At 32.8% G+C, this 16,762-nt stretch overlaps 1 protein-coding gene across 1 annotated transcript; it reads right to left on the reverse strand.

Annotated features, from left to right (window-relative positions):
• Nucleotides 1–1,997: 1,997 nt before the first annotated feature.
• On the reverse strand, nt 1,998–16,472 carry LOC111709583 (sodium/hydrogen exchanger 9B2). The gene is made up of 5 exons (XM_023483319.1): nt 16,324–16,472; nt 8,808–9,105; nt 5,466–7,072; nt 3,603–3,887; nt 1,998–2,005 (listed from the first exon to the last, which is right to left on the reverse strand). Exons 2-5 carry the CDS (start codon nt 8,888–8,890, stop codon nt 1,998–2,000), a joined length of 1,983 nt encoding a protein of 660 aa, XP_023339087.1. The 5' UTR covers nt 8,891–9,105; nt 16,324–16,472.
• Nucleotides 16,473–16,762: the final 290 nt, after the last annotated feature.

The raw sequence follows: 16,762 nt of genomic DNA on the forward strand, positions 1-16,762 counted from the left end.
AATAATTTAATTTAATAATAATTTAATAATTTAGGAACTAATATAGAAAATACCTACTCCATAACAGTTTCTGGGAACGTATCTATCCAGGTACAAATCGGATTCTCTTGACACAATCCTCAACCTGTTTATCAAAACAGGGAACCACAGGAATACAATCAGTGATCTATCATCGCCACTACCACTGGGCGCGATCTCGTTAGCTATCGATATCAATCTGAAGCTCATAACTATTAAGGCCAAATCAAAAGGCACAATCCTCAACCTGGGAACGATTACTCACTTGCAGTAAACAGTAAGGAGTTTCTATATCAACTAATGTATTTGAGGTTTTATATTTTACAAGACTTAATAACAATTCTTACGTAGTTATCTATTTCATATGATTAAAACAATCATGTTACATATTACAGCACAGTCTAATCATGCTACGTATTCGTTTGAAATTCAGTTCAAAGAATAAGGGAAATTACGTAAAAGTTTACAAACGTAAATAGTTTATAACGTACAACGTACTTTAGGTTTACAGAATATCATGTTTACCCAATATTTATTACACTAACATTAAAAACGATAGTGCTTTGTTTCTACGGATTATGACTAAAACATGATAGTTCTCTCAATATTACATAAATATAGTTTTGAAATATCACGGGTTTGTATTCAGTAATCCTGCCGCATTAACATGTAAAATTAAGGACGACTTTATATCTAATTTTAGTTTAGGGAAAACCTAAGAACAAAACAAGATACAAGAGCTTTTGTGGCTTCAGCTTTGAAGTAATATCCAGAAAGATAGAACTACAGTAAGTAATGTTTTGTATAGTTCTCCTCAATTCCTGATTTACAACTGAACCCTTTAAACTTTCTCTGATGAAGTCTCAATTATACATTTATGTTTACAATTTTAAAAACTGATTAATTTATTCGTGGTTTCTACTACGGAAAAAATTATGAATTATCAGAATTAAACACTTTAAACCTAGAAAAACTTGCAATTACGATTACAGAGTCCGAATTTAATGAATTTAAGCCGCGTCTCAAATCTACCAAAAAACTGTTTCTATTGAGCGCCGGCTTAAATCTTAAAACATCGAATGCAATTTTAAGTGGAACTAACCATATTTGAGCCGCGGCTCAAATTCTTTAAATTCGGCCTCTGTACCTTTAAGTCCCACGTTTTTGGGAAACATTGGACATTAAAAGTATTTTTAAATCCTAAACTAAGTTTCCCCGGCCCATGTTGTAATTTTCTTTTCTATAACAGGGTATTCTGAGAGAGGAGAAAAGTTCTGACATCCTTCAAACTTCTAATATTAGAATTATAACAGGTCTATTGTGTACTGTACACAGGATTACCCTCCAATGATGAGATTTTAATAACGACATATGAAGATCAAAGTTGATAGCCCAATGTACTGTACAGAGTGTTTTTTATGTCAATTTTCAAACGCTATAACTCCATTATTTTCAAAGATATATAAAGTTCTATAAAAAGCGTAACACACAGTTTGTCTTGAACCCCTAGGATTTTTACTTCCTGGAGGCTCTGCAGAGACCGAAGTCAATCAAAAAGAAATCTAAAACAATCCCTGAGCTGAAGATGATCGTAGAGAGATATACATCCCAGATTCCAAGAGACACTAGATGGCGGACATTTCGGACATTTATCGAACCAATTTTAAATTTGGTTTTATGTTGCATTTATGTTTCAATAAATAATCAAAAGTGCCAATAAAGTCTTTCATTTGCTTTATAGAAAACTTATATTTTTTAAAAATGATGTAGTAATTAGCGTTTGAAAATTGACATTTAAAAAAAACATGGTTTATAAAAGCGGATTTTCCTTCGCGTGCTTAATTGGTGATTTAGAAAACAAAATAAGAGAAGAAAAGTTTTTGTGTAGAGTTCATGATAAGAGAAAATTTTTGGAAATCTTTAACAAAACAAAAAAATCGAACTCTGATTTCCTATTCCCTTCTTTTCAAACCAATGTCTTAGGTTTCTAAACAATGGATGTTTCTGTTAGATCAAATATTTTATAGTTTGAAACCTCAAAGGTTTAAACCATATGCATCAGGTTGAAAATATATAGGGATTCGAAGTTTTTGGCAAAGACTGAATTCCTTTGTTTTTTATTTAAGGGTTTCAAAAAATTTCCTCTACAAAAAAACCTTAATAGACTTAATTCCTCATTTTTATTTTTCTAATCCTTGAATCTTTGAACTTCCATATTTCAAATTTTTCTAGATCAAAAAGTTAAGTTATGAATTATCAAAGGTTTACATCATCAGGGTGCAATGAATCTTTGCCACAAACTCAAGTTTTCTAATTCCATTATCTTTGCAACCTTTGATATTTAAAATTTAGATAATTTGTTCTCACATATGCATCGTTTGAGATATCTAAGGTTCAGGACAGATATATGTAAGGTTTGATATATCTAAGGTTCACGACAGATATATGTAAGGTTTGAGATATCTCAGGTTCACGACAGATATATGTAAAGTTTGAGATATCTAAGGTTCGCGACAGGTATATGTAAGGTTTGAGATATCTATGGTTCACGACAGGTATATGTAAGGTTTTAGATATCTATGGTTCACGACAGGTATATGTAAGGTTTTATATATCTATGGTTCACGACAGGTATATGTAAGGTTTTAGATATCTATGGTTCACGACAGATATATGTAAGGTTTGAGATATATATTTGGTTCAAGACAGGTATATGTAAGGTTTTAGATATCTATGGTTCACGACAGATATATGTAAGGTTTGAGATATCTATGGTTCACGACAGATATATGTAAGGTTTGAGATATCTATGTTTCACGACAGATATATTTAAGGTTTGAGATATCTATGGCTCACGACAGATATATGTAAGGTTTAGATATCTATGGTTCACGACAGATATATGTAAGGTTTTAGATATCTATGGTTCACGACAGATATATGTAAGGTTTGAGATATCTCAGGTTCACGACAGATATATGTAAGGTTTGAGGCAATTCCTATAAAATGTTACAATATACAAACATTAACGATAAACAAAACAAAAAGTTTATTTTTGGGAAATACATTTAAATAAAATAAATAATAAATATTAACATTAGTAAACACAATTAGTAACATATTAAATTAAATTCTACTTTTTTCTTCATAATTAAATAAAATATTTTTAGCATGAATTCCAGGGGATGACACAATATGTCTAAAGTATAGTGTCTGACTTCACACAAATTGAAGCTTTAGAAAAAATTGAGTTTTTGCCACAAACTCAAATCTTTTAATCCTCATATCTTTGCAACCTGATAGCTTAAACCTTTGATATTTCAAACTTAGATTATTTGATCTAACAGAATTAAGTCTTACTTTGAAATATATAAGGTCTACAACATTGGGTTTTAAAGATATAGGGATTAGAAAATCAGAGTTTGTGGCAAAGACTTAATTACTTAATTTTTATTTTATTGGATGTATTCTTACATTTTAGATAAGTAAACTGTAATTGTTGCGTGCATTGATCTTTGCAAGGTTACAAGAAGGTAAATTTATTTTAATTTTAATTTTCTTATATTTTAAATCTTATTCATTACTTCCTTTCATTTTTTCTCCTCGTCCGTCCCATGTTTCATCCTCACTGATAACTAGGAGAAGCTCCTGTAAATCCTTCTCTCTAGTTTTATCATTGTCTTTAACTCTTTCTCCGATCTTATTCTCGCTTTCAATAAATTTATCCTGTTTTCTTTGTAGATCAATTACCTCCTCGCTGTTCGGATCTATGGTTTGGTCCTGGTTTGTCTCCGGGTCCTGGTTTTCCTCCAGGTCCTGTTCTTGACCTGCTGCTGGGAGATCACAAGAGAGGAGTTTAGGACCAAGTCCTAGAATACCAATGGCTCCCAGAGGTGCTGTTATGAGTATAGATAGGACTGCCAATGTTAAAACCTGCTCACCCATCTAAAAAGTATTCTAAAAGTTTGAGTTTCAGCCACAAATTTAAATTTTCTAATCCATATATCTTTGCAACCTGCATTATCATATATATAAATAATCTAAGTTTGCAATATCAAAAGTGCAATCAGGTTGTAAAATTATAGGGATTTGTGGCAAAGATTCAATTTTTTTCCTATATAAAAATGTTAAAAATCGTGTTTTAAAATGAAAATTGTCAAAAATTTTGTTTTTTACTGAAAAAAAAAGAAAATAAGAATGTCGTTAAAAATATATATATTTTTTTTAATGTTTAAGTGGAAACGTGGAAATTTTTAACAGTTTAAGTGATTCAGTTTGTTTTAATCCAGAACAGCTGAATCATTCGGTTCTCATTTTAATTGGCAAAGTTTTAAAAAACAACTGAGTTTTTGCAACAAACTCAAATTGTTAACTTTCTATATCTTTACAACCTGATGGTTAAAAACTTTGACATTTCAAACTTAGATTATTTGATCCAACAGAATTCATAGTTTGAAATATAAAATGTCTACATTATTGGCGGGAATTAGATATAGGGATTAGAAAATCAGAGTTTGTGGCAAAAACTCGATTCCTTTGCCGAGAAATTTTTTTTTTTTTAATTTTTGGAAATATATAGAATAATCTGAAAATTCGCAAAATCTTTAGGTTTTTAATGATAAAGTTAAAAACAGGCGACATGAAAACAATATTTGAAATCCTATAAGTATATGTGGTTTGTAACCAATAAGACTAAATATTTTTGGCGGTAATTCATGTATAACACCGAGGGAAGGGTTATGGCCAGCCGCCAAAAATAAAAAAACTTTGTCCAAACATTTGGAAACCCGCCAATAAAAACAGAAAATTCTCTAAAATTTACATAATTGATTTTCTGATAGCAGATATGAAGAAAAAATGGTAGCCCTTAATACTGAAATTTAAAAGGAACCGAGCCATCGCTATAAAATCTAATTTTTGAATTTCATCTTGGCAACATTATGACGAAAGCCTTCGATGCGTCAAACTTTGAGTATTTAATTTAGCAGAATTAATAGTTTGAAATAACAAAGGATTAGAAAATTTGAGTTTGTGGCGAGGGTTTAGTTGCATGAAAAAAAACCTATAAAATTTACCGGAATTAAGTCAGTTCTCCCATTCATTATTGCAAAATCCAGAAATACAGTTCCTGAAAAAAGTAATTATGGACGGTGGTAGGCGATTATATCAATATAATGAAGACGACTATTTTATTTAAGTTTAGATTATTTATGAGCATTTTTAGAATTACATGATTACAAATTATTTAGAAAAAAATTTTGTAATTGGCAGCTTCTCTTTTTTTCCATGTGTGTGTGGATCAATGCTGATAAAAACCTTGAAATAAATCAAACTTTAAACCGAAAGTCATCTTCATTATATTCATAAAATCGCCTACCTAAATTCCTAAATAAATATAGTTTTGTTTAAATGTTATTTTTCTAAAATTTTATTGTTTAATAATTCACCTATTGCTGCCTGAACTGTTGCTTTGGGAAACCAAGCAAATGCCATGAAAATCTTCTCCTTGACATTCAGGTTTCCACAGGACACAGCAAAATATGTAGAAATCATCCTGAGAATGAGTGCTAGGCAAAGGACAAGGATCCCATTCCACATGCTCTCCGTATCTATCTTGTCAATCTGGATTTCTGTTCCAATCAAAGAGAAGATTACCGCTTCCAGGATGATCCAAAGTTTGCGGAAAGTTAATGATACTGGATTGTGATCTCCCCACCCCTCCTTCCTCCACCTGAGTGATGCTACAAAGGCCATGATAATAACTGCCAAGCTTCCTGCTCCATCATAGTTTATTAGTAATGCTCCGAATTGTGAGATAAGTCCACCAAAGAAAAGGATAATGAACCTAAAGAAGGCAACATGAGGACTGTGCTGGTTTGGAATCCATTGAGCTAGCCCACCCCAAACTAAACCTCCAGAAACACCAATTGCAACTTCCATAGGACCATGAAGTATCAGATCAATGAGAGGGGCATTTGCATTGAAGGTTATCCCCAAGAAGATTCCGAATCCACTGATTGCCACAACATCATCTGCTGAACAGGCGGCTATAACAAGAGTTGGAATTCCCTTTGCTACTCCATATCCTCGTTCAGAAAGACTCAATAAGCTGGGGATAATAACTGCTGGAGATACGGCGGCTAGAACAAACCCAAGCATCCATCCAACCGTCCAGGGAAATCCGAGGATGAGATGTGAAAAAATAGCAACAGACATTGCCTCCACAATACATGGTATGAAAGTAGCTCTGATGACCATCCCAGAGAGATTCCACAGGGCATCAGGATCAAGTTCAAGCCCTGCCATTAGAAGAAGAACTGTTAGGCAAATAAACCTCAGGGTTCGCGATAGCACAGGATCTAGCTCATGACCAATATACTTCTTTTTACAGGAAGAAAAATCTACTCCAGAGTTCTGTTCTCCACTTAAAAATCTGTCCATTGTTCCATTGTCCAGATCCAACACAGAACTGTTCATAATTTCTCCAGATTCTTTCCCCGAGTAAGATTCAATGTCAATAAACTTTCCTTTAAAGTTTTCACTAAATTCCGTTGTGTTGACAGGAAAGTCATGAAGGCTGTCGACAAAATCCATCTGTCTATTTCCAAAACATTCCGCTCGACCAAATTGACCAAAGTTATAAGGCACATTTTTCATAAGTATACCCACAAGTAACATCCCCAGAAGGGGAGGAAGTCGTATATCCATCCCAGTAATACGAGACAAACAGATTCCGATGAATTTAATGAGTTGTCCTCCTATGAGTGCGAAGAGGATAAGGATGAGCAGAGCAAAGATAGTGCCTCCAGGACCAGCAATAGGACCAAATACAAGCCGGGCCATCAAGAAGACGGATACTACAGCAAAGCAGAGTGTTAACACAGACGCTACATTGCCCTGTGGAGGGAAGAATTTAGTGGTGAACATATTCTCCTGCAGTGTGATCTTGATCTTGTTCATGGTCTTGGATAAACACCCAGGTTGAGCCGGGGGGTGATTCATAGAGTTCTCTGGGTCCACATTTTCTACGGATCCATAAGTAGCTTCTGTTCCCCTGAACAAACTAAATTAAAGATTTTAACTTACTGAATACAGAACAATTAACTGAAATTACAACTTTTAAATCTTAATTCTGTAAAGAGGGAGGGTTGGGATTTTCATCTTCATTGTGTCCAGTTTATTTAGGATTAAAGGGACTTTATTAGATGTAATAAGAAAGTTGTACACCCCAATTTTCAATTAACTAATAAATCAACGTATCTCTACAGTCCCTTTAAACAAAATGAAAAATTGCTTTGTCTTTATTGAAAAATGTCTGCCTCTGTTAAGTGTAAAAATATTGCATGACCAATTTACTCCAGTTTGAAAGACTGCAATGCGACAGTTCAGAAAGAGTAAATCAAAGATATTAATATGATTATGACATCAATATAAAACATAAACATAGAAATGATACAATAAATTCTTAAAAAGTTGTTGATGAATTCTTCATAAAACATTAATATATTAGAAAAGAAAAGAAATTTGATTGGTCTCTTGTCTTTATTTTTTTCAGTATTGGGACATTTCAAAGTTTTAAAAACACCTAGGTTCTCAATATTACTGTCAACTCGACTGTCGACATTGGCAAATGAAGGGGTGGGAATGAATACAATTTCCCGTCGTTCCTGAAATTTATTTTCTCTTTTTAAGAACTTCACAAATTTAAATTTGTCTAATTTCTATATCTTTGCAATCCAATGGTATATATTATCTCTAAGGCTAAGAATATTTTATCTGACAGAATTCATAATTTAGAATATCTAAGGTCTACGAAGATTAGAAACTCAGAGTTTGTGGCAAAGACTCATTTTCTTTCTCCCTTATTTATTGAATTCTACCCAAACGCTTTAGACAAATTAATTACAATTATACTTATATACGGTTTTATTGCAAAGTTTTACTCATTTCTATCACTAATAAATTACTTTTGTCGTTTTTTGAAAAGTATATTTGGAGAAAAAAATTGTTGTAAAAGAATAATCTCGAATTAAAACTGAGTTCTTTACACAAACTCCGATTTTTTATGATTACATATGATGGTGTGAACATTTGAAATTTAAAACTTTGACAACAAGATATACAAGTTCATAGGTTATAATGTCTTTGACATTACACCCCGGACTAACCAGAGTGCGAGGCGTTCGGTTTCTTCTATTTAAAGTCATATGCGTTTTGGTAAATAATTAAACAATGTATAAACTTACGGATTTGTTTGTTTAATACTTTTCATACAAAAAGTATATGTCGGCAAAAAATGATATCAGAAAAAGGCAAAATAAATTATGTTTAATAGGTCAAATTGTGATTGAAAGTCACAGCTTTCTGAAATATTGACAAAAGCTTAAAATTCACATGCTTAGGTTGGAAAGATAAAACAAATAAATGACAAAGTTTAAAGGGACTGTAAGGCCGTAATTTCAAGTCAGCCTCCATGCAAAGATGACAATGCCTGATTAACATTGATATACTCTTGAAACCTTTCTCTGATCAATCATGTTAACAAGAAATTGTAGTTTTCTAGTTTTAAAAGTGTTTAATTCTGACAATTATTTTTTTTCTGCAGTAGAAAAACGCAAGTCCCTTTTTTGGAGCAAACACTTTTTAAAATGATTAGTTTTCAGAGTTATAAACATTATAATTTATACTTTTTCAGACAAAGCTTTTACGGGTACCGTTGTGAATCCGGAATTTCACCTGATATTAGGCTTTAAAGTTCCTTTATGCTTCTAATTATTTTTAAAATTTACCTAGTTTTCTCCTTTGGATGTTCCTTTGATCCAAAATTGCACCAATGGGTGTCAGCAATAACAGCTTTTATATGTTTATCCATCTTGTAACTTCAGAATCAGCCATGTACCGTACAGCGTAGTACAGTCTTTACTCTACAGTATGTAGTACACTTCCCTGCCGTCTGTACTCTACAATCTGCAGTACACTTCCCTGCAGTCTGTACTCTACAATCTGCAGTACACTTCCCTGCAGTCTGTACTCTACAATCTGCAGTACACTTCGGCAGCCGATCCCAGATGGAACAAAAAGTTCATTCTTGGAGAAAAAAGAAGAGTTAGGAGAAATTATAAAATTTGATTTTTCAACTTTAAAGAAAAGATGGCGTTTTCTGGGCGTCAAAAATTATAGAAGTCCAACGTATAGAAATCGCTAGGTGTAGCAACAAGGCGTATTTTCCGGGAGAAATTTTTATTTTATATCTTTAAGAAATTAAATAATCAGTGTAAAGTAGATATAATTTTCATAAAATCGTTTTATTTAAATGGTAACACGGAATTTTATGAGATGGTATTAGCATTGCTGGAGAATTTTTTTTGTAAAAATAAAACTGTACATATCATTTTCATAAAATAGTTTTTTTAATAGTAACACGCAATCTATGTAACGATATAATCATTCATTTATGTTGTCAGTACATAATAAAATCTGGGGGGACCTTAAACACAATAGAGAGCAGTACTAATGTACATATTAATCTAGTTAGTTGTTTAGTGTCTAGGGTATGTTAAAAAATAGAAATTATGATAATGATAATGATAAGCTACGTTTTACAAAAACTTTAATTTCTCAAAAATATGAAAATGTTCTCCCGGAAAATACGCCAATTGTTGCTGTTCCTAGCGATTTCTTTACATTGGATTTCTATAATGTTTGACGCCACAAAGATGATCTGATATCGTAAATGACCTGAAATATATCGTATATGAAAGGAACTAAACATTTCGCACAATTTTTAACTTTCTTATCCTATATCTTTGCAACCTTTGGTCCACGTGAACCTTTGATATTTCAAACTACAAATAAATGATTTCTCAGAAATCATTTATTTGTAGTTTGAAATATCAAAGGTCTACAAGTTTTCAGTCCCTTTGTTTCCCGTCTAATAAGCTTAACCTTTTACTCACAATGTAACCTTTAACAAGTTTTCCTTCTCTTTTCATTCTGCATCATAATTGGTATAAAGATAATCATTTCTTGGTAATTTTGAGGAAGACGTCGTTTTAGACAATTACTTACTTACAATACCGTTAAAAGTGCTCTTAATTAAAAATTAGGTGAAATTATCTGACAATTGATCAATTTTTATCGTTGAACGGTGTATAGTCGAAATAAAAAAGAATTACCTACAAAGGATGATGCTATAGAGACGATATTGTCTGTTTTCTTATTTTCATGATTTTCTTTTTTTCCGAATCATTTAATGAGCCTTTAAAGGCCAGAAACTAAATTTACCCCTGGGGACCCTCATGTCTTTACAGCCTTATCTTTGTGTGTAGCTCTTTGAACATAAAAACACAAGGTGACAAAGTTGTACCAATATGTATAGTACCAATATAGTAGAATTTTATGTGACCACTGCCCTATCCCGCGGCCCAGACAACATATTTGTATTAAATACCAATTCAGCTTAAACTTGACATAAAAGTAATGTCTAGTTTTACTATTTCTTTTTGAAACGTCTAAAATACTCTGTAATTCAATTATTGCTGAATCTTTGTTTTAAGACCTTGAAACAATTTTTCTAAAATTAGAATTAAATTATTTTAGAAATATTATTTAAAATTAGTTTCGGATTATTTCCAGTTTTTCAGATTAGATAATTTTATTGTTAGTTTCTCCTGACTTTAAAAGTGCCGTAACCAATTCACAGTAGTACTATTTACATCTATATCGGAAATACGATAGGGAAGGGGACATCTTGATCTTTCAAATTGTCAACTAGAAAAACAAAGATATCTCCAGTTTCCATCATTTTACATCTTCTATATAACTTTAGAGCACTGTAAACTAGAGGTATTCCTTGAAGTCCAATGTGACTAAACTTTAAAGCCAATTTTTACCCATTAAACATAGACTTTTCGTATTTACTATTAAGTAATTGATATATTTGATATTTTATACCTTTTTCTTATTTATCTAAATAAATTGTACTAGCTGAAGGGCCCGACGTTGCCGTAGAAATTTTTTTTTTATTTTGATCAAACAATTTTGAAAAAAATCACAAAAAATTTCAGCCCCATCGGTCCAGTCGTTTGGCCGGCTATAGGCAACATATATATATAATTTGAAAGGAGTCTCTAAGTTGTTTAAATGCTATGTTTTAGTTTAGAATTTCGACCAAAAACCCGCTATTTCATTGAAAACTCTTAAGATACCATTTTTCAACACGCTACTAAATCAAGGATCTTTTATGTATGGCTGTTAGAAAATTTTTTATATTTAGATTACCCCGAAACCCCTGTGCTTTCTTTTGCTTTTGCTATAAAATATATGTTGTTCTTCCAAAAAGCTCGCTGTGACAAAGACGATATTTAAATATATTACGGGATTACAGGATCCATTCAAGGATAAATTTATGAACGGGAAAAGTAATTATAAATTGAAATCATTATGAATTATTGCAAGCGACAATTCATATACAATATTTGTAAATGAAAAGATTATCAGAATATATTCATTTTGTCCTTTATTCTCACCACGAAACACAAGACAAATGCATGAGTATTGTGAAAAAAAACCAGTCAGCCCCCCCCCATGGCCCTCTAAAATACCCCACTGTGGGGAGGCAGAGTGCTTTTGGAATAAGGATTTTGAAAATAGATTTGTTAAAATTTGTCAGTATTTGTCTAGGTTTTGTAAAAAACATTTAACCCTATTCCTCCTGGGGGGGGGGGGGTAATTTTGGTAATATTGACCCCCCCCTGTAGTTTTTTTTACATAACTCAAAAAGTATTGGTCTGAGGCTGTTGAAATTTTCTGACTTTTCTTACATACCCAAAGCCCTCCCTTTAGGCCTAAAACCGGGCTTTAATACTAACTGCCTGAGTCCTCAGGCACACTGCCTGAATGACTGCTTTTGCCTTTAACAAACTAAATCTTTGTTTTGACCCACTTTCACTTGTCAGATTTTGATAAAATTTAGCTTTTTGGAAAGCCTATGACATAAGGAAACGGATTGCACAAGTTTTGCGAAAAAAAAATTGCAAATTTTTTGCAAACAACCTGTCAAAGGAAATTTGCACATTTTTAGTTTTTCTTGATTAAAAATCAGGTTATTTAAAATTTTGCAAAAATTTTTGCATATTTGAAATGGCATGGTCAAGGGCTGTTCAAAAATGTATAATTTTTCATTTTTTGGACAAATTTTTTTTTGCAAACATTTTTACTATAAAACTGGATTTTGCGATAAAAAATTCAATTTTCGCAAATTTGCAAATTTTTTTTTGCAGATTCTAAAAGTAGAGCACAAGAGCTTTCTAATGATGTATCATTTGTCATATTTGGACATAAAACATGGGATTTAGAGGGGGGTCAAATTGAACCCCCCCCCCAGCGTATCCTGGTTTTCAAGTACCCCAGCAGGGATAGGGTTAAATATATTGTATATTATAAGTAAAGAAGCTAGACCAGGAACATAGCCAGTATTGCACACGTTAAACTAGAGTAAATTAAACGTACGATTGAATTATTATTTGTTTTCAATCATTACTCCTTTACTCGTGAAGATATTTAGAAGATTTCCTTCTTGTCTAGTTTACAGTAAAAACTGTCTACTTTTAGCATAAATAATTTGAAAAAACTGTTCAACAAATTATTTTTGTTTTACTTAAAGGGACTATACGAGTAATTTCAAGTGACCCTCCATGCAAAAAGACAATGTCCGATATGGTAACCTTGATTTGCTCAAAAATGTGAAAGAAATATCTTAGTTGTTCTGACTCGAAAAGTGTTTATTTCTATTAGTTTCTCCGTTGTTTCTTATAAGTAAGAATGCGCAAGCCGTTTATGCAGAAAAGCCGCAACTGATTATAATCTGAATAAAAACATTTATATCTATTTGATACTTGATCAGAAAACGATTTAAGGATAGCGTAGTAAATCGATTATTGCCATCTTGGAATCGAGGGTTTATTTAAAACTACGCTTACATTACCTTCAATTACAACACCATTCACAATTCTAGAGTGAACAATAAAACTGATTACTCGTCACATTCTCTATTTTTCTAACCCTAAATTTTTATATGTTGTGTCGTAAACCTAAAATATTATAAAATATGTATGCTGTTCAGGTATTCAAAGTTATATCCAAGGATTTACCATTGGGTTGTAAAGATATTGGGAATAAATAATTTAGTGGCAAGTGTACATTTTCTTTGAACAAAGTACGTAACAGAAATATTAAAAAAGTGAGATATCTTTGCCATGTTGTAAGTATTATCTAAACAACAAAAATACATTTCACATTCTCATATTCAGCATTTTTAATTCAAGATTCAAGATCTGGGCTAATTGAGATTTGTACGGAAACTAGGCTAATTAGTGTACTTTCAGAAATAAACACTATCAAGATGTTTTCGTTTAAGACTGTAGAAAAATTGTCATGTTTTGGACCGTACGAAAGAAATTATACTCCCCATATTAAAGTTGATATCAATGTTTAAATCCTGAAAAACACTTTTCAAGGGAAATGAGATTAGTATTGCAGATTTAAGTGTTGCAGAGTTTAGTGTTGCAGAGTTTAGTGGTGCAGAGTTTAGTGTTGCAGAGTAAAGTTTTGCAGAGTTTAGTAATGCAGAGTTTAGTGTTGCAGAGTTAAGTGTTGCAGAGTTTAGTAATGCAGAGTTTAGTGTTGCAGAGTAAAGTGTTGCAGAGTTTAGTAATGCAGAGTTTAGTGTTGCAGAGTAAAGTGTTGCAGAGTTTAGTGTTGCAGAGTAAAGTGTTGCAGAGTTTAGGGTTGCAGAGTTTAGTGTTGCAGAGTTTAGTGGTGCAGAGTTTAGTGGTGCAGAGTTTAGTGTTGCAGAGTTTAGTGTTGCAGAGTTTAGTGTTGCAGAGTTTAGTGGTGCAGAGTTTAGTGGTGCAGAGTTTAATGGTGCAGAGTTAAGTGGTGCAGAGTTTAGTGGTGCAGAGTTAATTGTTGCAGAGTTTAGTGGTGCAGAGTTTAGTGTTGCAGAGTAAAGTGTTGCAGAGTTTAGTGGTGCATAGTTTAGTGGTGCAGAGTTTAGTGATGCAGAGTAAAGTGTTGCAGAGTAAAGTTTTGCAGAGTTTAGTGGTGCAGAGTTTAGTGGTGCAGAGTAAAGTGGTGTAGAGTAAAGTGTTGCAGAGTTTAGGGTTGCAGAGTTTAGTGTTGCAGAGTTTAGTGTTGCAGTGTTTAGTGGTGCAGAGTTTAGTGGTGCAGAGTTTAGTGGTGCAGAAAAAGTGTTGCAGAGTAAAGTGTTGCAGAGTTTAGTGGTGCAGAGTTTAGCGTTGCAGAGTTTAGTGTTGCAGAGTTTAGGGTGCAGAGTTTAGTGTTGCAGAGTTTAGTGGTGCAGAGTTTAGTGGTGCAGAGTTTAGTGGTGCAGAGTTTAGTGGTGCAGAGTTTAGTGTTGCAGAGTTTAGTGTTGCAGAGTTTAATGGTGCAGAGTTTAGTGGTGCAGAGTTTAGTGGTGAAGAGTAAAGTGTTGCAGAGTTTAGTGGTGCAGAGTTTATTGTTGCAGAGTTTAGTGTTGCAGAGTTTAGTGTTGCAGAGTTTAGTGGTGCAGAGTTTAGTGTTGCAGATTTTAGTGTTGCAGAGTTTAGTGTTGCAGAGTTTAGAGGTGCAGAGTTTAGTAATGCAGAGTTTAGTGGTGCAGAGTTTAGTGGTACGGTGCAAAGTATAGTGTGGCCGAAATTTTGTGTTGCAGAATATAGTGGTGCAGAGTTTAGTGGTTTAAAGTTTAGTAGTGCAGAGTTTAGTGTTTGGTGAGTTAAAGATTCCGCACCGTGTGAACCGTACAGTACGTTTTCTATTCCGCATCGTGTGAACCGTACAGTACGTTTTCTATTCCGCACCGTGTGAACCGTACAGTACGTTTTTGTTTCATACTGTTTCACTAAAAAAAGTATAGATCAGAACTCTACTGATTTAAATAATTGGCCAGCCAATTTTTTTTTCTAGAAAAATTTGGTTATTTTTGAACTTCACTCCACACACCTTTCTGTTTTAAAATGCAAATATATAAAATATGATCAGAATTCAACCTGAGTCATAACACTAATTATTATTTAGAGTTTCAATCAATATTGATGTCTCATAACACTGACAATCACACCTTTGAAAATACATCTGCTATTCTTTCGGCTCAAAGATGATAAATTAAATAGATCTATCAGAAGAGGTGAAGTTTATCATTATCAAAATTTATCAATACTCTCCGTTATTTTCTTTTAATCCGGTGAACGTCGAAACGGCAGAACCGATCGGGCACACAGATTTTTGCGAACTCAAATGACATTGGGAGAGGTTTCTGCAATGAAGAACATTTTTGGGTTTTCAGAATTATGATGATGATATTGAATTAAGAAACTAAAAATTAATGCTAAAAATGGGGTCGAAGGGCCCCACAACCCTATTTATAAATTATCTAGCTTAAAGTTCAAATATAATAGGAGGCGTTGATTAATCAAACAAAAAACAATAATTAGATTAAGAATTGATTTTTTAAAGGAATTGAGTCTTTGCCACAAACTCTGATTTCCTTATATTTTTTAACCTAATGGCAAAAACCTTTGATAGTTGAAACCTAGGTTATTTGATCTTACAGATTCATAGTTTGAAATATCTAGGATTATACGTTATTGGGTTGCAAAGATATGGAGATGAGAAAATCAGAGTTTATGACCTCAATTCTCTTCTCCTAAGTATTAGAGCAAAATCTAACAAACCCTTCTCCAAATTGGAGATTTCATGGTTTAACTTTTCGTTTGTTTATAGTTCTAATTAAATAGATAAATGCAATTGAAACTTTTTCTCGCAGAATTTTCAGATAATTTTAGACCTGCAGACCTTGAAGATTATAAAGCACAAACCTCTCTTAACTAATATATGCTGACAAACATTTCATCATGTCAATAAAAAATATCTTTTGTCATGGAAAATTAATGGTTTGATAAAATCAATGATTACAAAATATGTTTAAAATATGTTTTTAATATTTTAAAGAAAAAAATAATATTTCCTAGAGAAAATTGTCGGTCACGTGACCTTACAGGATCAAATGGTTTAGCTTTTCAGATAATGTAAGATTTTCATGCAAATGTTTTTTGAAATCTAATCATATAATAATAATAATATTTAATGAAACCTTACACGATCAACAACATTTGAGATTAAATTATAACAATGTATTTTATAAAATTGAAACTGAGAAAATAGAAAGAAGCTGAATTCAGATCAAATATTTGAAAGCAAAATGTCTGCAAATCTTAAACATCATGACGACTCTTCAAATTTAACCTAAAGTATCGAGGAGGTTTCAGGAGAAGGTTTACTGTTCTCCGGGTTCTCAGTGAAACTGAGTGCTGTCTGTAAGGACTAGGAAAGTCTATGGAACTAGTAAAGTCAGCAAAATATTTAACACGAGAAATCATGTGCGATAATTCGGATATCACAGATATATGAAAACTGATAGGTTCAATCCCTGCTCTGAGATAGGCTTATACTCTGTTCTGATATAGGTTCATGCTCTGCTCTGGGATAGGTTCAAAATTTGCTCTAGGATAGATGTATGGTCTGCTTTGGGAAAGGTTCATGCTCTGCTCTGGGATAAGTTCAATCTCTTCTCTGAGATAGGTTCATGCTCTGCTCTGGGATTGGTTCATGCTCTGCTCTGAGATAACTTGGCTCTGCTCTGAGATAGGTTTGCTCTGCTCTGGTATAGGTTCAATCTCTGATC

The sequence above is a fragment of the Eurytemora carolleeae genome, unplaced genomic scaffold (genome assembly GCF_000591075.1).
Source record: "Eurytemora carolleeae unplaced genomic scaffold, Eaff_2.0 scaffold59, whole genome shotgun sequence".
In the NCBI taxonomy this organism is placed as follows: domain Eukaryota; kingdom Metazoa; phylum Arthropoda; class Copepoda; order Calanoida; family Temoridae; genus Eurytemora; species Eurytemora carolleeae.

Bases quoted from the DNA above. Each gene is read 5' to 3' on its own strand.
- LOC111709583 (XM_023483319.1), bottom strand. From the start codon at position 8,890: ATGGATAAACATATAAAAGCTGTTATTGCTGACACCCATTGGTGCAAT. The intron at 7,073-8,807 runs GTAAATTTTAAA...TAGTTTGTTCAG, and splicing joins CATCCAAAGGAGAAAACTAG to GGGAACAGAAGCTACTTATG. The intron at 3,888-5,465 runs GTGAATTATTAA...TTGGTATTCTAG, and splicing joins AACAGTTCAGGCAGCAATAG to GACTTGGTCCTAAACTCCTC.